The sequence below is a fragment of the Arachis hypogaea genome, chromosome 16, assembly GCF_003086295.3.
Source record: "Arachis hypogaea cultivar Tifrunner chromosome 16, arahy.Tifrunner.gnm2.J5K5, whole genome shotgun sequence".
NCBI lineage: Eukaryota > Viridiplantae > Streptophyta > Magnoliopsida > Fabales > Fabaceae > Arachis > Arachis hypogaea.
In genome coordinates this window covers 14,104,554-14,126,752 of record NC_092051.1, presented here as the reverse complement: position 1 = coordinate 14,126,752, position 22,199 = coordinate 14,104,554, and the positions used below count along the sequence as shown (strand labels likewise).

At 34.1% G+C, this 22,199-nt stretch overlaps 4 protein-coding genes across 5 annotated transcripts; 3 read left to right on the top strand and 1 right to left on the bottom strand.

Annotated features, from left to right (window-relative positions):
- The first annotated feature begins 153 nt into the window (after positions 1-153).
- Positions 154-3,135, top strand: LOC140180001 (uncharacterized). The gene is made up of 4 exons (XM_072220378.1): positions 154-214; positions 281-1,120; positions 1,238-1,466; positions 2,169-3,135. The coding sequence occupies exons 1-4, from the start codon at positions 154-156 to the stop codon at positions 3,133-3,135; spliced, it is 2,097 nt and encodes a 698-aa protein (XP_072076479.1).
- Positions 3,136-3,181: 46 nt separating this feature from the next.
- LOC140180000 (secreted RxLR effector protein 161-like) lies at positions 3,182-3,895 on the top strand. The gene has a single exon (XM_072220377.1). The coding sequence runs from the start codon at positions 3,182-3,184 to the stop codon at positions 3,893-3,895; it is 714 nt and encodes a 237-aa protein (XP_072076478.1).
- Positions 3,896-6,026: 2,131 nt separating this feature from the next.
- Positions 6,027-10,582, top strand: LOC112758697 (kinetochore protein NUF2 homolog). 2 transcript variants are annotated; one of them, XM_025807413.3, is made up of 11 exons: positions 6,027-6,628; positions 6,786-7,010; positions 7,249-7,342; positions 7,421-7,600; positions 7,859-7,948; positions 8,473-8,580; positions 9,116-9,169; positions 9,361-9,475; positions 9,721-9,878; positions 9,960-10,055; positions 10,333-10,582. In XM_025807413.3, exons 1-11 carry the CDS (start codon positions 6,462-6,464, stop codon positions 10,402-10,404), a joined length of 1,359 nt encoding a protein of 452 aa, XP_025663198.1. In that variant the 5' UTR covers positions 6,027-6,461; the 3' UTR covers positions 10,405-10,582. The 2 variants fall into 2 exon arrangements, with proteins under 2 accessions (XP_025663198.1, XP_025663199.1); XM_025807414.3 differs by having other exon boundaries at positions 6,490-6,628; positions 6,767-7,010.
- A 731-nt stretch (positions 10,583-11,313) lies between these two features.
- LOC112759018 (ABC transporter B family member 21) lies at positions 11,314-16,467 on the bottom strand. The gene is made up of 12 exons (XM_025807830.3): positions 16,100-16,467; positions 15,956-16,010; positions 15,686-15,861; positions 15,366-15,587; positions 15,016-15,254; positions 14,413-14,938; positions 14,052-14,325; positions 13,116-13,957; positions 12,751-13,017; positions 12,401-12,664; positions 12,012-12,305; positions 11,314-11,938 (listed from the first exon to the last, which is right to left on the bottom strand). The coding sequence occupies exons 1-12, from the start codon at positions 16,346-16,348 to the stop codon at positions 11,582-11,584; spliced, it is 3,765 nt and encodes a 1,254-aa protein (XP_025663615.1). The 5' UTR covers positions 16,349-16,467; the 3' UTR covers positions 11,314-11,581.
- Between the last annotated feature and the right edge of the window lie 5,732 nt (positions 16,468-22,199).

Genomic DNA, 22,199 nt, shown 5'->3' with positions numbered 1-22,199 from the left:
TGTTACTTAAGAAAGTGAGTGATCTTGGGGCCAATTGAAGTGTGAGTATTATTCTTACAATTGGTATCAGAGCTGGTTAATCCAGCGCCTGGTGTTAGAGAGTTTGTGAGGTGTGGGAGAGTTCTCACATAGTTGTTTGTTCATAGAGTTGGTATGGCAAACACCTTCAATATTGTGTGGTCTGGTCCCAAGGTAGATGGGAAACTTGATTATAGTTATTGGGAGACTTTAATGTCTACCCATTTGAAGGTCCAGAACCTGTGAAATTTCATTGAACCAGGTTTGCAAGAAGGAGCAGATGCTGCCCAACAGAGGAGATATCAATTGGCGCTATCTCAAATTCACCAAGGAGTAGATTATACGGTGTTTGGCAAAATTACAAATGCCAAAAGTGCAAAAGAAGCATGGAACACATTGAAGCTGTCATATAAAGGCGTAGATAAAGTTCAGAAAGCAAAGCTACAGTATTTGAGAAGAGAATATGAAAGGTATGAGATGTCTAGCTCAGAAACCGTTGAGCAATATTTTACTCGTGTTACAGATCTCGTCAATAAGATAAGAGTCTATGGAGAAGATATGTCCGATAGCAAAGTGGTGGAGAAAATTCTTCACACCATGCCGATGAAGTATGACCATGTGGTGACTACGATACTAGAGTCCCACGATATGGACACCATGACGATTGCAGAGTTGCAAGGAACCATGAAAAGTCACATCAGCAGAATATTGGAGAAGTCAGAAAAATCAATTGAGGAAGCCCTGAAAAGTCTAGTGAATTTAAACAATGTTGCAGAATCAAGTCATACACAAGTAGGACAAGGTCGTGGTTTTAATTTTCAAAGTAGAGGCAGAGGAAGTTTCAGATGTAGAGGTCCTGGCAATTACAACCAAGAAAGTTATAATAATTTTACACCACCTAATCAAGGAAGAGGTGGAACGAATTTCAGGCCTATCAACCGAGGAAGAGGTCGAGGCAATTTTTATCAAGAAAGAACCAATTTTAACTGCTTTTATTGTGGAAAGTATGGACATAAAGCAGCATATTGCAGATTCAAAATGGTGAATAACAATCAAGCACACGTTGCAGAAAATCAGAATCAAAATGCTAATGATAATCCGGGTACTCAAACTTTATTTTTTACAAGTAATTCATGTGCTGAAGATGAAAATATATGGTACTTGGATAATGCTTGCAGTAATCATATGTCTGGTAGAAAGGAGTTATTTTCTTCTCTAGATGATTCAGTTAAACTATTATTGAAGTTTGGTAATAGTACAAAGATCCCTGTTGAAGGAAAAGGGCACATACCAATTAGATTGAAGGATGGTTCTCTGAGTTATATTTCTGATGTTTTCTATGCTCCTGAACTTGATTACAATTTATTGAGTATGGGGCAATTATCTGAGAAGGGATATAAGATGATAACTTATCATGGATATTGCACTGTGTTTGACAACAACAGAAGGTTCATAGATAAAGCAAAGATGACTTCAAACAGAATGTTTCCATTAAAAATTCAACATGTTAATCCCTCTTGCATGAGTTCTGTGATACTTGATGATAATTGGTTGTGGCATATGCGGTTTGGGCATTTCCATTTTTCTGGCCTAAACTACTTGTCAAAAAAAGGACTTGTTTCTGGTCTACCACGTATTCATATTCCCAATTGTGTTTGTGAGATTTGTCAACTGGAAAAGAAACACAGAGATCCATTCCCTATAGGAAAGTCATAGAGAGCCAGAAGATTACTTGAAAGTGTGCATTCAGATCTCTGTTCTGTAGAAGTTCCAAGTAACGGTGGTAGCAGGTATTTTATCACTTTTATTGATGATTTTAGTAGATATACATGGGTATACTTTCTGAAGCAGAAATCAGAAGCATGTGATGTCTTTAAGACATTCAAGACGTTTGTCGAAAAACAAAGTGGCTGTAAAATCAAAATTCTCAGAACAGACAGAGGAACAGAATATCTTGCGTGTTCAAAATACTTTAAGCAACACGGAATTCAACACCAACTAACAACTAGATACACTCCTCAACAAAATAGAGTTGCTGAAAGAAAGAACAGAACCATCATGGATATGGTCAGATGCATGCTCAAGTCAAAACAAATGCATAAAGAATTTTGGGCAGAAGCAGTCGCAACAGGAGTTCATATTTTAAACAGGTGTCTAACAAAAATTGTTCGTGATAAAACTCCAGAGGAAGCTTGGAGTGGAAAGCGGCCTTCCATTCATCATTTCAGAATCTTTGGGTGTATTGCTTATGCCCACGTACCAGATCAATTAAGGAAGAAGTTAGATGACAAAGGCGAGAAGTATATCTTTATTGGCTATAGCACAGACTCAAAAGCATACAAGTTGTACAATCCAAAAACAAAGAAAGTAATCATTAGCAGAGACGTGACGTTCGACGAGAAAGACTTGTGGGACTGGAACACAAAGACAAAAAAGCAGCTGACTATAATTCCAAATACATGTGATGAAGTAGAAGAAATGCAACCTGACACAACCGAACAACCAAAATCATCTAGAAGACCTCAAAGAGAGCGGAGACTACCTGCTAGATTAGCAGATTATGAAGTTGGCAATGACAACGATCCGTCCGATGAAGAAATCATAAACTTTGCTCTATTTTCAGATTGTGAGCCGTTGAACTTTGAAAAAGCCTCTAAAGACAACAATTGGAAGAAAGCAATGGATGAGGAGATTCATGCCATTAAGAAGAATGACACATGGGAGCTAACTGATTTACCAACAGATAAGAAGCCGATTGGAGTAAAGTGGGTTTACAAAACTAAGTACAAACCCAACGGTGAAGTTGATTGTTTCAAAGCAAGATTAGTTGCTAAGGGATACAAGCAAAAGCCAGGTATCGATTATTTTGAAGTATTTGCTCCTGTTGCAAGATTAGACACTATTCGTATGATTATTTCACTCTCGCGTCAAAATAAGTGGAAGATACATCAAATGGATGTTAAGTCTGCATTTCTAAATGGCACTTTAGAAGAAGAAGTGTATGTCGAGCAACCTGCAGGATATGAAGTTCTTGGAGAAGAAGATAAATTTTACAAGTTGAAAAAAAGCCTTGTACGGGTTAAAGCAAGCACCAAGAGCGTGGTACAAGAAGATTGATTCTTATTTTATTCAGAATGGTTTCAGAAGATATCCATTTGAACATATGCTTTATATCAAGTTCGTTGAACCTGGAGATATCTTGATCGTGTGTCTTTATGTTGATGATTTAATTTTTACTGGCAACAATTTGAAGATAATTACACAATTCAGGGAGGCTATGATAAAGCACTTTGAAATGACAGATATGGGTTTAATGTCTTACTTTCTTGGCATTGAAGTGGTTCAAAAAGATGATGGTATTTTCATTTCTCAGAAGAAATATGCAAATGATATTTTGAAGAAATTTCAGATGGAACATTCAAAACCAGTTCCTACTTCAGTCGAAGAGAAGTTCAAGTTGCTAAGAGAAGATAAAGGAAGAGCAGTAAATCCCACATACTACAAAAGCTTGATTGGAAGTCTGAGGTACTTAACTGCAACTAGACCAGATATTGTGTTTGGAGTTGGTTTGCTTAGTAGATTTATGGAGGAGCCTTGTACCAACCATTTGCAAGCGGCAAAACGTATTCTTCGATATATCAAAGGTACTTTAAATGATGGTATTTATTATGAAAATACTAATGAAGTAAATCTTGTCGGTTACACTGATAGTGATTGGGCCGGAGATATAGAAACAAGAAAAAGTACTTCAGGATTTGTATTTCATTTTGGTTCTGGTGTAATTTCATGGCCGTCAAAAAAACAACCAGTAGTAGCACTCTCTACAGCAGAAGCAGAATATATAGCAGCAGCAAGTTGTGCAACGCAAGCAGTTTGACTAAGAAGAATTCTTGAGGAATTGAACGAGAAACAAAATACTCCAACAACAATATTTTGTGATAACAAGTCAGCTATTGCACTTTGCAAAAATCCAATATTCCATGGAAGATCGAAGCATATTAATATTCGATTTCACAAAATCAGAGAGTTGGTGAATGAGAAAGAAGTTGTAATCGAGTATTGTCCAACTGAAGAACAAGCTGCAGATATATTTACAAAGCCATTGAAGACCGAGTTATTTTACAAGTTGAAGAAGATGGTTGGAATGATAAACTCTATAAGCTTGATTTAAGGGAGGCAATGTTAGAAAATTAAATCAAGAATATTCAAGAAAGTAGTACAACTACAATATACTAAAACATTTAAGAAGTTCAAAATCAAATTGAATTGGAATTGAATAGAAGTTGTACTCATCACCCCATACTAAAAGAATCATGAAGTGCATTGGAAGCTTCAAGATTGATGATTAAACTTAATAAAGAATTTTCAAGATGTGTTAGAAATTACAAGAAGTTACTTATTTGAATAGTCAAAGTAAGAAGCAAAGTTGGATAAGTATGTGTATTAAGAAGCTAGTAGAATCATGAACTTTTAGTATGAAACTTTACCTATATAAAGACACATATGCCTTATGTATTTTGTGTGTTCCATGAAATGAAAAAAGATATGATGATTATGTGAAGTCCTTCTTTATTCTATTATTTCATGAGTGTTGGTGAGTTTTAGAGATTGAAAATATGATAGTGTTACTTAAAAAAGTGAGTGATCTTGGGACCAATTGAAGTGTGGGTATTATACTTACATTGCTCGATGATTTTTGTGACAATTGAATGTCAGAACTTTGTTATTTTCATGGTTATCGAATAACCTCTTTTCTCTTGCAGGAAGAAAAGTCTGCTGGAGTAAAGAAGAATCCGTCCTCGCGTCCATTAAGCATGGTTATAAAAGTCAAGCCCCAGGCTAAAAAGGCCAAGGCGGATGAAAAAAATGCTGAAGAAGTTTCAAAAGCGGAAACCACTCTCGAGGATGATGATAGTGAACCCCAAGCTAAAAAGTCCAAGATAGATGGAGCAAATGCTGATGTTTCTAAAGCTGAAACTACTACTGAAAATGATTTGCCTAAGCCAGCACAATCATTAAATGCCCTTGTTTCCTACAGTGACGAAAGTGATGAGGACTTGTAATTTGATTTTTGTATTATGACAAGTTAGAGATCTTGTTCCTTATCATATAGCCATAGCCTCTAGTTATCTGTTGTATGTCATTCATGCCTAACACTTCCATTGTGGATGCCTAAAAGGCAACAAGGCATCACAATCACATCCAACTTAACCATGTACATTTTTTATTTGTGGAATAGAAAATTGAGCATGAATAGGATTTGGCTCTTGTTAAAATTTAAATTATGATAGCCGTTTACTTTCAAAGAAGTTTTTTTTTTTTTTTTTTTTTTTTTTTTTTTTTTCTTTTTTCTTTTTTGGGGACTGTTACCATAAAACACGTCTTAAAAAAAAAAAGAAGTTATCATATACAATTGGGTGCAGCGTGATTATCGTTTACATTATTTTCTCAAGAAATTTTCCTAAAATAGTTATTTTCAGTTTGTCTGTTATATAATAACATATCTGACCTAACCTTTCGGTGAAATGAATTTTAAATCAAGTAAGCAGCACAAACGGTCCAGCTTTTAATTCCTTCTCCATCTGTATTGGATGAAGGGTTTGTTTGCTTGAGCTTTCGAAAAAAATGTTTTTTGAGTTATTTTTTTTAAAAAATTTTTTAAAAATATAAAAGTAATTTGTTATTTGGACATGATAAAATGTTTTTTGATCTATCAATTATATTTAGAAATATCAATACGAAAGTATTTTTTGTTTATTTATTATGTTAAAACACTTTTTTAAATAAAAATCTTTTAAAAAATATAAATTATAACTTCTTAAAAAAAATATTTTTTTTGCTAGTAATTTTTTAGTTTTATTTTTAAAAATTTGTCAAACATACAAAAAAAATAAAAAAATATTTTTTTGTTGAATTTTTTTAACAATTTAATAGCACTTAAAAAAACTCAGAGTAGATTCATTAATTGAGAAATTAGAAAGATGTGAAAGGAAATTTGTTCAAGCCCTATTGCAGCTTGATGGGAGTCTAACAGTTCCTCTATCTTTCCCAAGCCTCAGTTGCTGAAAGTTGACTATTTTTACGGGAAAAAAAATGGAGGATTTAGGCCGCTTAACAATAAGCCGCCGGCTTATGTTCGATACGAGCAGTGTCCATGATGGGCTTAATTTTTTCTTTTTGAAGACATGATGGGCTTAGTTTCAACTCACTTAGACACTGGCATAATCCGTATTGGGCCTAACATATACGCGAACAATGTTGTATATAAGTAGCCTCCATCGGACTCAACATAAGTAAATGGCGGGAAAAGTTATCGCTATTTTAATTTCAAGTGCAACTAGGTATTAATTTCTATTTTAGTTTTTTTCCCTTTTATTATCATCACCGTTCCGGCTTTCTCAGTCTGCCGATTTTGCTTCTGGGGGAAGAAGAAGACAACGACAATGGCGACGTCGAAGTACGAGTACCCAACGCTTTCGAGACCAGAGATAATCACAACCTTAGCGCAATTGCAGATTGCCAACATGATTGAGCAAGACTTCATCCACCCAAACCCTGACTTGATCTTCGAACTCTATACACGCCTCCTCATCCACCTCGACTTTCTTGAGTACTAATTTGTTACTCTTTCTTCGTTTTTGATTCTGTTACGAGTTAGTTTTCTTGCGTTAACCTGAATTCTGTTACTCAAAAAAGTTAGTTACGATGGACCATTCTTATTTCCGTTTTGTGTTCTCGAATTTGCGAGTTGGTGTCTCTGTCAACAGGGAAGAGAATGAGCAGCTTGATTTTGAAGCGGTGTCGAATTTCGATGATCCTGAACTTCACATGGAGTCCATCCGCGCTACAAAACTGTACTACAAGATTAAGGAGGTGCTGGCCATACTCGAGTGCCCTAGGAGAATTGTGTTCACGTTCGCTGATCTCCTTATGCCGGACACTCAGCGCACCGAGTTTTTCATCGGCTCTATTGTCAATTTTGTTCTCTATAGGTGGATACTTCTTTGCCCTTTCTATAGAAAGTTAGGAGAAACTGATAAGCATTTCTTAGCACAATAATCCAAGCGATTGCATTCATATATGTCTCTCATATACTTTTAGAGATGGTTTCTTCATAGTTCATAGACTCTGTAGGGAAATTAATATGTGGTGTTGGCATAACTGCCTAATTGTCATACTTGTTGCTTGTTTTCAATTCTCATTTTCTTTTCTTCAATTAAAAAATTGTAGGGAAGGGAAATTGGTTGAGATATCAAAAATTGGAGACGAAGTCAGCGCTCTGGAGGAGCAGCGAATAAATTTGGAGGAGAATGAGATTCCTCAGGTTTATTTGTGGATGGATCACGTAATCATTATTGAATTTACTTGAGTATTAGCCTTTGTTGACCGTTTCTGGTTGCAGGTGAAATCAGAGATTTCCAACTTGAATGAAGCTAGGGAAAAAGAGATGGCTGTTGTTCAGGAGGTTGATGCAAAGGTTGCGGAACTTCGTAACACTATCATGACCCTTAATAAAAATCAGATGTCACTGAGGACTACTTTAAAGAAGTCAAAGGACCAGGCAGAAGAAATGGATGCGAAGGTGAGTTTATTTTCCCTTATCATATCATCTGTAGCTTTGGTCTATAGAAGCTTATCATTGTGAGTTATCAAATCTTATGCCTTATTGGCTTATTCTTGGTGATTTTGGATGGTATATGGGCAGAACATCTATAGAGGAGTAAAAATTTATTTCCTTTCAATAGATAATGCAACTTCTGAATACATTACAAGCTAATTATAACAATCAGCAATGAATGGTTAACCTTATCATAGACTTATTCTCCATTTCTTAATGCAGATTTCTAATGCTGAATTTACACTGTCACAAAATGCTCAAGAAAATGAGAATCTACGTTCAAAAATTGCCCAATCACCTGACAAAATTCAGGTACAAGTTCTATCTGTTTCGTATCAATAATTAGCATCGATTGCAAATTAACTTTGTTGATGATGTTCACTTCATTGTTCTTTTATAGGCATCACCTAAGTTAATTGCTTTTATGTTCTTTGCAACCAATATGTTGTATACTTTTCTCCCTGCAAGCCTGCTTGTGTGAACATTAAACTGGAGATTATTGGACTACTTTACTGTCTTCTTAATAATTTAAGTATGATCAGATACTAATGCTTTCCATTTTTTAGGTGTCTGCGTGATGAAAATTGCCATGAAATAAGCTACTTCTTTCTAATCATTATTTGTTTATTACTTTTTTATATTTATGTTAAATTGTGTTTTGTTATGTGAGGTTTGAACTAAACTGTTCTGTTCTGTTTTGTTAATGATGCAAGTTAACATGTTCTGTTTGCATAACTGACTAATTGTTATATGTTTCTTTATTGTTGTGTAGAGACTTAAGATATTTTCTCTGCCTATTCACTAATGTAAATTATCTTCTCTACTTTTTGCTAAAGAGGGCTTTAGAAGAGAAGAAATTAGCTCGAGAAGAGGCAATGAAAGCTGAAAGGTTGGCAATGCAAACTTTTCATGAGAAGACTTCTCTCCTTGAAGTTTATTCCAAGGTATATTGTTCCAGGGCAGGTTTTTCTTTCCGTCATCTGTATTTTAGGCAGCAGTAAAGTAATCTAGTATAGACATTTTCTTATTTTGTTTTCTTCTTCTTATAGTATGAAAAAGCTTAGGTGGCCACCATAGTATTTCTAATTCCTGATTGTTGTTTTCTGTTAAGAGTTCAGAGTTAGGATACTGCTGCCTAGCTTGAAAGAAATCATTTTAGACAGCAGAGCAGCAGACTTCACTTTCCAAAATAAGTTTTCTGTTTTATTATTATGAATTGTGTTTTTCCACTCTATGAACCCAAGAGCCTATATGTTCATATGTTGTCTTTCCTGACCCCCCCCCCCCTTCCTCCTCCTCCTCCTCCTCCTCCTCTTCTCTTCGGTGTCATACTGTTAAATGATTTTATTCACAGATTGTCTCAGCTTCTAGCCATCAATCCACCTATAAAATTCACAATGTCAACATGAACATGCATATATAAATAATCTTTTGTTCTTAGTGTACAAATCAATTTATCTTTTTAACTTCTTTTCTTAGGTTGGCAAGAAAATGTCAAAGCACTACAAGCAAATGCTGGCTATAAAGGAACAGGTATCAACGTAGTTTTGCCATTGGAGTTCTGCTTTCATTCTGTCTTAGTGATTGAAAATATAATATGAATTCTCCACATTAACATGGTCTATGGAGAGAAAAGCTGCTTCTTTTGTTATATATATATAACTTCCTTCAATGATTACTATTGTGCAAAACCTCTTGTTTGATATCAGTAGCACTTCATATAGGTAAATTCTGCTAAATCGGTTGAAAAGGAGCTTAAAGCTTTGAAAGCTAAACTTAGCGATGAACAAGTATTGGAGAAGTCCCTTGAGTCCAAATTGGCTGAAAAACAAAGTAAAGGTACATTCTTGGGCAGGCAACGCTCGCATTTCCTTTTCCAATTTATATTGCTATTTTTACAGAAGACATTGCTGAAAGCTGTTCACAAATGACCTAAATTATTTTCACTCAATGCTGTATTTTTCTCTTCAAACTTTTCAATGGCATCTGTTTACTGAAATGCGGCATAACTATATGCTAGATTATTTTGTAATGCTTTTTTAGTATAAAACCATGCAACTTCTCTACTTGTTTCCCTTCCTTAGTTTTGCAGATGGAAGAAACGAAAAGGCAGGTAGAGAAAGAGTGCACTATTATGCAGGAAAAATCAATAAAATACCTAAATGGTATAACATCCGATGTGGAATATAAGAAACGTGACATCGAAACAAGACGGAGAAATGTTGAGGCCGTGTTAGAAGAGGTACAATTTCTGAGTTTCATAATAAAAAAAGTAATTTGTGATGAAAGAGTGAATTTTTGTTATTTCTTCTGCAATTGATAGGTGGATGCTACAAATGGTAAAATGAAGTCAGTAAAGGAATCTGGAGCTGCTAAAGTGGAACTGTTAGGTCACAAGTCTGAAGAGATAATCGAAGAGGTACATGGTCAATTGTTTACTTTTACTATTTGTGCCTGTTCTAGTCTCCTTGTTGCCTTGAATAGCTTTACAGTGCATCCATAATGCCTCCTTAATCACAAGGAAATGAAAATTAAGATTCATGACTTGAGCTATATTTGTTATACTTATACCTACTACAGAAGTCCAATTTTCTAAGTGCTTAAATCCTTACTCTTAGCACTGATGAGATTGAAAATTTAGTGGTGGTGTAATAATGAATGAGAAATAGCTAACTATAATGCATTGATTGTTGCAGTTTCGAAAGTATGTAAACTCGATTGCACGTGTGGTTGAATCTGGGCCAGAAGGCGTTGGTGTTGATATTTAATTCGTAAGCAATTTGCAATACATCCTTTACTTTTGCTAAAACACAACAGTGAAGCATCTTTATTTCATTTTGTATATATATTTTTTATGAAGATAATATAGACCTGATTCTGAAGTTTGTGATCTTTGATGAAAGGGCAGTATGGACAAATCAAACTATTTCTTCGTGGCTTCTTTTAGCTTATGCGTTTTGTTTATGGCTCATGATCTAGTTAGTTCTTGTTCATGCATGTCACTTTAATAGAAAATAGGCAGATTTATCCTCTAAATTTTGTATCCAAAAACAAAGTTTTGGTTCCGACCTATATTTAAGGCTACTATTAAGATAAAATGCATTTTGGATACAAATAGTCCATTTTAAGTACAGTACGCGGAGATTTCGGGGAGGAATCAACTGAGATAACATAAAATGAGAAGACACCACATCCAATTCAAAACTTTAAGGTTATAAGTTAATGGGTTTCTCATCTTATAAACTTCTCACTCTTCCTTGTTTTCTTTAATGTGAGACTAATTTCATACATTCCTCGCACTTGTAACATTAACAAATACATGTATGTGTTGTGCGTAAGGTGAAATTTTCTTAATACTAACCTTTTTGTAAAAGGTGAAATTTTCTTAATACTAACCTTTTTGTAGGATATTATAAACTCTTTTTTTACTTTCTCTAAAATATTAAGGTAGCGTTTGTTTTGAAGTACTGAAATGGAGATTGGGACTGAGTATATTTGTTGGTCTAAAAATTATTACTCAAATTTTAGTCTGTCTCTAAAATTTCAGTATTTCAGTACCTTCAAAAAGTAGGAACACAGAGAATTGAAATTTTTGGAGACGAAAATTAAAATTTTAATAATATTTTATACCTAAAATATTCCAATTTCAATTAATTAATTCCAACTTTATCTTTTGTGCAAATTAAATTAGAATTTCATTCTGATTTCAATCTCTGTTTCTTATTTTACATCAAACACAATACTAAAATTTATTTCAATCTTAGTCTCTCAGTCTGTCTTTTTTCCAAACATTACCAAATGGTGATTGCATGATCTATTTCCAATTCTTTACTAAGAATTCAACACAACTATTACATTAGTCACACTACGTACCAATTTTCATCTTGGAAATTGGAAAAGATAAGCAAGGATAACGAATTGCCTAGCATCATAACAAAGTTATTGTCATGCTGTTGACGCACTATAATGAAGTTGGACCAAGGAAGCATAAAAACCATCCTCCATGCTAATGAGGGTCTCATGTCTTCCTTTTTCCACAATAACTCCATCTTTAACTACAGCAATGACATCTGCATTTTTAATTGTGGATAGACGATGTGCCACAACCACAGTGGTTCTATTCACAATCACTTTGTCTAATGCATCTTGAACAACTCTCTCCGACTCTGCATCCAATGCACTTGTGGCCTCATCAAGTAGCAATATCTTTGGACTCTTTATTATAGCACGTGCAATGGCTACACGTTGCTTCTGCCCACCAGATAACTGTATTCCCCTCTCTCCCACCACAGTATCATAACCCTATTACACCAAATCCAAAAACCATAACTCAATTGAAAAACACAAATACCAACAAGTTGAGTGTTGTTTTTACCTGTTGTAAGGCACTAATAAAGCCATGAGCATTGGCCAGTTCTGCTACTTGTATGACTTCTGCTTCAGTTGCATTGCCTCCTTTACCATATGCAATGTTGGCACGAATGGTGTCATTGAATAATACTGGCTCTTGACCTACAAGTCCTATCTGCTGCCTCAACCACTTGAGCTGCAACTTCTGAATTTCTATCCCATCAAGTGTGATTTGACCAAAATCTGGATCATAGAATCTTTGTAACAAAGCAATCACTGTGGATTTCCCGCTTCCACTCTCACCAACAAGGGCCACTGTCTGGAAAATTTGATTGAAATGGTTAGTTTGATAACATGCATCTTCATCAGTTTGATAACATGAAATGGAGCTTGAAAGAAGAGTGCTTAATTTACTTTGCCAGAATGGATGGTCAAACTTAGGTCTCGAAAAATCTGTATATCCGGTCTAGATGGATACTTAAAGCCTACATGGCGAAACTTGATTTCACCATGTACATTTTCCAGTGTTGTACCAGACTCATCACTTGGATCTATCTTCGACTTCATATCAAGAAGTCCAAATATGGAAGCAGCAGCTGACTTGGCTTTGCTAGAATCAGGTGCAAGTGAGCTTGATTGGGAAATTGCGTTAGCTGCCATAGTTAAAGCAAAGAAAACCTACAACAAATCCAAAGAAGGAAGCTTTTAGTGAAGAAATATTGAAAATTCAGGTGCAAGTGCTAAAAAGAGTTAGTACTAAGTACCCTTAAAACATCTGAGAATGATGCCTTGCCATCCTTCACAAATCTAGCTCCAGCATAGAAACAGGTTGCATAGACACAATAGAGAAGAAAAAATGAAACCCCGAATCCTATTCCACTGATCAAGCCTTGCCTTATTCCTGTTTTCCTTGGACCTTCACATTTCTTCTTATAGAATTCCATAACTTTCTCTTCAGCGCAGAAAGATGCCACTGTTCTTATGCTTCCAACTGCATCGTTAGCAACCTGGCTCGCTTCCTCATACATCCGCTGCATAAAAATATGCACATTATCATAGGATTTTTCGCTGAGTCTAATAAACCATGAAGTACTTTCATAGCAAAGTATTGAGATGGAAAAAGTCTCACCTTTGCATCTGAACTGAAGCCTTTCAAGAACTTCATTTGAACATATCCATTCAGTCCAACAAGAGGGGCTATGACAACAATGATCAACGCCAATTGCCAGCTTGCAACAAAAGCAATGATCAAGCCTGTACATGCTGTTGCAATATTTTGAACTAGTAGTCCTAATGCATCCCCAACAAGGGCGCGAACAGATGTAGCATCCGTCGAGAGCCTTGAACCGATTGCGCCACTCGAATGATCAGCCTCATCAAACCATGAAACCTCCATGTTGATCACCTTCTCAAAACATAGCAACCTAATTCGCTGGATTAGCTTATGGCCAGCCACAGAGAAAAAGTATCCTCTTGCTATAAGAGCAATTAAAGATGCAAGTCCAAGGGTCATAAACATTAGTGCCCAAAACCTTGAGTCCTTTTTTAACTCATTGAATGGTTCATAAAATGTTTTGATGGCACTAGAAAGCAACAAACCAAACACTGGCCATATAGCACCATTTGCTGTGGCAGTTATAGATCCCATAAGAAGCACTGGAATCTCTGGTTTGTTAAGGGAAAAAAGCCACCATAGTGGAACCTCTTGTGATGGTACATCCTCTTCTCTTGGAGTTTCAACTTTAGGGTCAAGGATATTAGCTCCTGTAGATAAGCCGAAGGAAGTCGAGTGGCGGCTACTGCTACCAGCAGATGATTCTGATCTTTGAAATGACCACCTTTTACTTTTTGAGAGTTCAGACTTGTTTTGATTGTCTGCATTCTTTAATGAATCATCCTCTCTTATCTCTTGTAAACGTATAAGCTGAGAGTAAGCTCCTTCGGGGTCCTTGACTAATTCAACATGTGTTCCTGATTGATAAACATGAAGTCAGTTACAAATATATATAAAACAAAATTTTATCATGATGAGAGAATCCATGTCTTATCTTTGCATGCTCTGTACCTTTCTCAACCATTTTCCCTGTATGAATTACAGCAATCATGTCTGCATTTCTCACCGTGCTTAGGCGATGAGCTACAATAACAGTAGTTCTGTTGATCATGATCCTGTCTAGGGCCTCTTGCACTATTCTTTCAGATTCTGCATCAAGTGCACTTGTGGCTTCATCTAGAAGCAAAATCCTTGGATCTTTTAGGATAGCTCTTGCAATGGCAATGCGTTGCTTCTGTCCACCAGATAGTTGTGTTCCATGCTCACCAACCATTGTTTCCAATCCCTACATACACATCACAAGGAAGCATTTAATTAAGTTTACTTAACGAGTTAGATTATGAATCCAAAAATTCCTTTGATATTGTAGAACCTGTGGCAGTTTATCAATGAAATTAGCAGCATTTGCAAGTTCAGTTGCAACTTTAATCTCTTCAATTGTTGCTCCCTCCTTTCCATAAGCAATGTTATCCTTGATGCTACATGCAAACAACACTGGCTCCTGGCTGACAAGGCCAACTTTTCCTCTGATCCATCTAACCTGAAATTCTCTAATGTTAATGCCATCAATAAGAACTTCACCTGCCTGTGGATCATAGAATCTTTCTATCAAACTGATAACTGTGGACTTCCCACTTCCACTTTGTCCTACTAAAGCCGCAGTTGTGCCACTTGGAATATGCAGAGAGAATCCGTTGAATATCAGCTCCTCGGGTCTGGCCGGATAACTGAAATAGACATCCCTCAACTCTATATCGCCATGAATATCTTCCAATGTTTTTCCAGTAGGATCATAAGCATCAATCTCAGGCTTTCTCTCAATTGTTTGAAACATTTTATAGGCTGCTGCTTTACCCGAAGCAAAAGCACTTAAGCAAGGACTTGCTTCCCCAAGAGACCTAACATATACATACACAGAATTAGGCAAGCAAATAGAATGCATCTAGTTTTATCCCGAAGGTATCTATGTACTTACATGGAAGCACTTAACGCAGCAACCATGACATTGACCACCATACCCCCATTATATCCTTTTTCCATTATCATCTTTGAACCATACCATACAGCCAAAGCATAACCGCAAAAAATGACACAGGTAACAACACCAAAACCCATTCCAGCTGCTATGCCTTCGCTAACTCCTGATTTGTATGCATCTTCAAGACGTTTTTCATAACTAGATACTGCTTGCTTTTCCCCAGTGAAGGATGCAACCTTGAAATACATGTAAAAAAGGAAACAATCAATATCATGGCAGAACCTGATATAAGACTCTGAAGCTAACAATAAATTTCAAAGATATTTATTTAGGCTTTGTTAACATACTGTTCTTATAGAACCTATTGTCTGTTCAACTACATGTGCTGCTTTTGCATAAGCATTTTGACCTATGGTTGCCATCTTTTCTATGGTGATGGCCAAAGCTGCGCCAGCTATAGCGAGAATTGGAAGAGCAGACAACAAGACAAGAGTTAGAAGCCACCCTCTGACAAATGATATCACATACCCTCCAACAAATGTTGCAATTAACTGCACAAATTTCCCAACCTGTTTATGCAAGCAAGCCTTTTAGTATATGAATGTTGCAGCAGCATATGATACATATATAGATATAGATATAGATATAGTAGTATTATTAGTATTACCTTCTCACCCATGGCATCTTGAATAAGGACTGTGTCACCTGACATTCTACCTATGACCTCACCAGTGTTTGTCTCTTTATCAAAGAAAGCAATATCTTGTCTTAGAATAGTCTTCAAGTACAAACCCCTTATTCTTGCAGCTTGTCTTTCCCCTGTCACCATCCAACATACCACCTCTGCAGCATGAAACAATGATCTTCATTGCTGAATAACTCATATATAACTGTGTTGAGTTAACAAAAATCAGTGACCTAATTATGGGGTACTTACGAAGGAATGCTGCAACACCTATGCCTATTGCCAAGTACACAAATTTCAGACTGATCTGCAATTTTGGTCAGCATAACTAAATATTATTTTGGTTCTTCACAATTACATACACATTAAGCTGAATATTAGTTTCCTGGATTTTACCTTGGAAACTTGGTTGACAATATCTTCACTGTACAGGTTATCAGCGAAGACGTTTGCCATTTGGCCAAATATTAATGTCATGAGAGGCATTCCCATACCATTTCCAATGGCGGCAATGGTCCCAACAATCATCAACAAGATGTCAGTGGAATCTGCAAACGAGAACAGCTTGAAGTATGGAACTGTTTCTTTTTGGTTCTCTGATGAACTTGTCTCATCATCACGTTTGTAACCGTTCTCACGCCCCATCTCCCTAGTACACTCTTAAGTCCTATGTTATGTAACACTACTACAAAATAACAAAATTATTGAAGCAGTGTAAGGTTGAAACAGAACCAAACAACTTAGTTAGAAAAATTCTTATCATGTATATAATAACGTTTTATAGCATACCAAGTTGTGACTAAATGTGAAACTCTAAAGATACGTGAAGGCTAAGCAACAAACAAAAGGAGCACATAGACATATTATTGCGACGTGTGTTTCCTGGAAGTACCCCTAAGGTAGATTCCTTCATGGCCATTCCATAATGATGCAAAGGGTTGATATCCTTTTCTTTTTTAATCTTAGAACATGGACTTATCCCACAGGATTTTCAAAAACAAGAACACCAAATTATAAATACATAAATAAAATGTTAATGAAATAAACCAACTTGGGTTTGTCGAGCGGTCAGCTCACTAGTCCGCTTAAGCAGGTGTCGGATATTTGAATCCCGCCTTGTGCATGTAACAACCCATTGGCCAACGGCAAGTCCTTAAATGAAACTTAGATCCGCAACGGATTAATCTTTAGCCTGTCGGGTTGGAGAATATTATGGGCAACCAAAAAAAATGTTAATGAAGTAAATTGAAGTGTGTTTTATTGATTCTCCAATTCGATTAACATAGACTTGAAGGTACTATAATTTTGCAGAAAAACAGCAACACACACTTTGGGTTGGTTATCCAGGTAAAGGAGGGACCGAAAATATTTTCCATCTTCTGACCAACCAACTAACTAACTGCCGCAGAAAGAAACTAAACAACAGAATGCCAAAAAGTCATGCATTATATATTACTTAGTCATGGTATTGGTCTATTGGATAGTAACTTGGTATAGGAGATAAATAAATACTACTGTGAAGATATTATTAATAATAATAACAGGTAAAATTATATATTCACAATTAAAATACCAGCAACTTAGTGGGAGTGTGGATTGCATCACAAAATACGGTAACTTAAACAAGACTTTGATTGACATCATGCATGGTTCCATATGTATTATATATCAAGAGGCCCAAACCACACGCAAAAGTCAAAACTATGTAGTAAAAGTGTAAAAACCCAGAAAAGCAAAGGGGTTGACAAATATTTTCCCAGCCATAAATACAGAGCACCTCGCCCACAATCAGTGGGAGCTTCAAACAAAATTTTGGAGTGACAAAAAATTTAACATAAAAATTTAATAATAATATTTATATTAAAATAAAATTTATAAATATAATTATTTTTTTAAATTTGTTACTAATAAGATAATAAATAAATAATTCTACAGATAAAAAATATAAAATAGTTTATAATAATATTCTTCGAGTCTTTAGTGACTTAAAATCTTCAATAATTAAATTAGAATTAAACTTTTTAGTCATTTATGATATTTATTGAATTTTTTTATCAATTTATACAAATACAATAATATTAATACTTATTGGATATTCTAATCTTTTTTATCATATAAAAAATTAAATTAAATAAATAGTAAAATATAAAATAATATTAAATTAAATAAATAAAAAATATCTAATTTTTTATATTTGAACTCAAAAGTAAAAGGAGTGCTGCTTGTTGAATAGAGCTGCGACATACGAATAGAGAAGCTGCTAGCAAAGCAGCGTGTCTTTTATTATGATCTTTGTTTATTCTTATTTTTTTTGTTAGATAATTTTTTTTATTTAATTTGATTGTTAGATGATTTTTTTTATTCTTATTTTTTTTTGTTAGATAACTTTTTTTATTTGATTTGATTTTATCTTTTAATTTTAATGTGTTGTGAATGACAACTGAATTATTTTTGCATTTATTTATTAATAAAACAGTTTTTAAGTTGTTCCGTTAGGAGTTGAGTTTTGGAGGGAAAGAGAGAAAAATAAGTTTAGTTTATGGGTTATATATTATATTACGAACAACTATGGTTCGGTACATAAAAATCAGTATAGAAATACACCGTATAAAAATACATATCTAATATTTCATAAAAAAAACCTTATTATCCTAATGTAAAAAAGTTTGATTATTCTATTAGAGTAGATTTAATTATTCTACTATGAATAATTTAATTATTTAGTTAAAAATTTATATATATATATATATATATATATATATATATATATATATATATATATATAATAACTAATTTAGTGGCTAAATTTTAACGTGTATTTAGTATTTTTGCATTAAGATTATTTTCCTACAGCTCCCTTTTCATTTAATTATTTGAAACAAGTCATTTTACTTATTTTAAGAAAGACAATAACTTCATTTTTAGTTAGGATTTATACTTTATTCTATGGTGGTAAAATAATAATTGTAAGTAAATATACAAAAAGAAAAAAACTTTTTCTTGATCACAAAAGTTTTAAATTATAATACTTAATTGATTTAGAAATTAAAATTAAAAATTAAATAAAATTGTAAATTTGTAATGGCTTCTAAAATAAATAGATCTAAAAACAATCATCGTAAGTATTTTGTTTCTAATCACTATATAAAATATAAAAAATTTATACCACCAAGGCACCCATGTTTATGAGAAATCTTGAACAAGGACCAGAGAGGAAGAAAAGAATCAACCACGCATAACTTTGTTTCAAAACGATTTAACTAAATTAATTGAAAGTAAAATTATCATATTGCCTTAAGTTATTTTTTCTTCTTTTAATTTATGTAAATTGTTACCGGGTATAAGATATTTAAAATTGTTCAAAATACCATGTAACGTACAAAAATTTAGTAATTCTAATTTTTAATGCGAGAAAGTTTTTGGGCAGCAATTTTATTAAAATCTAGCGGGTACTTAACCAATAAAAAAAATAAGTAATTAATGACTACAAATTACAAAATTTACTATTCCTAACACTCTACTTTTAATCCATTAAGCTATTAAATTTCTATAGGATAGTGGATATTAAATTTTTTGGTATTATAAATAGAAAGACAGATATAATAAAATTGTAGTTTTTATCTCAACTCAAAGTGTTAATATAGAATCAAGAATATTTAGTAACCAAAGAAAATCAGCCAAAAACAGCAATAACTTGTCTTATTTAGCATTCATTAATTGTTGCGATAATTAATAAATGCTACATAAGACAAGTTCTGACTGCTTTTTTTGTCTACCTAGCATTACCCGAAATGTAAACCTAACTTGTAAATTATAAATATATAATTTGATGACATAAAATTAATTTAAATAAATAAAAAAATGTGAATCTTAAATAAACCAAATTACTAGAAATAAACAATTAAAATCTCAAGTCACCAAAAAAAAAAATAATTAAAATCTCAAGTAAATCATTTAAAGGATGATTTTCATATATATATATATATATATATATATATATGAATATTCCTCGTCTAGTTCATTTGCAATAAATTTTCCATTACCAGAAAAAGATTAAGAAATGAGGAGTGCTAGTGGATCAGCAATTTTTGTATTTTGTAATTATCAATTGGCTATCAATAATGTTTTTAATGGTGTGAGATTAAATTCAATAGTATAGAATCATTCAATCTTTTTTTGATAGTTAAATGCTGGCCAACTTTTTAAAAAATTGTTGACCTCCAAGACTTTCCCTTAAAGAATTATAACAATAACAAAAACAATTCAATCATTCAAAAACAATCCAAAAATGTATTAATTAAACAAAATTATAAAATAAATAGATCCAACATAGCTCATAACAGTATAATAATCAATATATAATATTCAGTTAAATTAGCAATATATAAACTAGCTTAGAATAAGATTATAAGAAGGCAGAAATTCACTTGCAGTGGATATATGGTTTAAAAAAAATCAATTTATTTTATATAAATAAATTTTTTTAAAAAATTATTTTAAATTGGACTAAACAGTTACTTTTATTCCCTTCTATTTCCTTTGGCATTTAAAATTCTATCACTTCCACACAAGATATTCAATAGAACTAGCAAAAATAAACCGATCGATAAGAGCATAGAAGAATCTGCAAAGCCAACGGCAGCAACAACAACAACACAGCAGCGAGAAGAGAAGTGAAAGGAGAGATTGAGAGAGAAGCACGACAGGCAGAGTACTGACAGAGGAGAAGAGAGGAGAGCGATGAAGATGGCGCGAGACTGGGAGAGGTTGAGCCACCGCTACGGCGCCACCAGCACATAGGGGAGAGAGCAAGAAACATGTTAATGAGAGAGGCAAAAAATGGAGGCATGAAGCTGAACACACATAAACCTAGGGTTCAAGCCTGGCGATTTGGCGTGCTTACTCGTCGATTCTGCGCGAACACTGCTTCTCTGAGACGCAGAGCAAGAACGTGACGAAAGGAGGAATAGAATGAGAATCGATTTTGCGATTCTAACTACCTTTTAGAAACCCTCAGAATGGGCACTGGGCACTAGAATGAAGTTGGAGCAAGGAAGCATAAAATACGTCCTCCTTACTAATGAGAGTCTCATGCCTTTCCTTTTCCACAGCAATGACATCTGCATTTTTAATTGTGGATAGACGATGTGCCACAACTACAGTGGCTCTATTGACAATGCATCATGAACAACTCTCTCTCACTCTGCATCCAATGCACTGTGGCCATAGAACAACAATATTTGATTAAAATGCATTTTCATCACGTTGATACTAACATGAAATAGAGTTTGAAATAAGGGTGTTTAATTTACTTTGCCAGAATGGATGGTCAAACATAGGCTTACATGGCTAAACTCAATTTCACCTTTTAAACAATCCAGTGTTGTACCAGACTCATCATTTGGATCTATCTTTGACTTCATATCAAGTAGTCCAAATATGGAAGCAGCCGCTGACTTGACTTTGCTAGAATCAGGAGCAACTGAATCCTGACTGGGAAATTCCCGTAGCTGCCATAGTTAAAGCAAAGAAAACCTGCAAAGTATTTAGAGAAGGAGGCTTCTAATGATTAACAATGTCACTCTGATATGTTTAATCAGATTAAGTGGTGCTAAAAGAGTTAATACTAAGTACCCTTAAAACATCTGAGAATGATGTCTTGCCATCCTTCACAAATCTAGCTCCAGCATAGAAACAGGTTGCATAGGCACAGTAGAGAAAGAAAAATGAAACCCCAAATCCTATTCCACTGATCAACCCTTTTCTTTTTCCTTTTTCCATTGGACCTTCATATTTCTTTCTGTATAGCTTCATAACTGTTTCTTCAGCACAGAAAGATGCTACTGTCCTTATACTTCCAACTGCATCATGAGCAACCTGGCTTGCTTCCTCATACATCCGATGCATCAAATTTGCATATTATTATTTAGGAGAAGGGGAGTACTAGGGGAACAATGAAAATTTTGAACAACATAAACAATCACCAATCAAATAAAAATATATTACACTCTAATTTAATGCTACTAATTAAATTTAAGATTAATTTACTCTTTTAATCCTATTAATTCACATTATTTACCCATTGTTAAAAATGTTAAAAAATGTTGTTGATTACTTATACTTTTTCTATTATTTATTATACATAGATATAGAATTACTCATATAGCATTATTGTATAATAAGAAAGGTTTAATTCTTAAACTGTTTCCTTAACAACCAATTCTAATATCCTTCCGTAAAAAGGAAAAAATGCGGTGCTTTCTAAAAATTAAGCAGCACTTTTACTTCAAAAATATTTAAAGAAGAACCAAAAACAACTTTTGAAGAAATCACAAAACTCTCGATTATCATCCAAACAAACACAACAATAATAAACTCACTCAAAGAATTGGCCACGTAACCAAAACAAGGTCTACGCAAAAGGACCTACATTCATCCTTCCATTTGAATCAATTTGTCAACTCTCCTTTAAGAATAGACAAAGCCAGAATAGAAA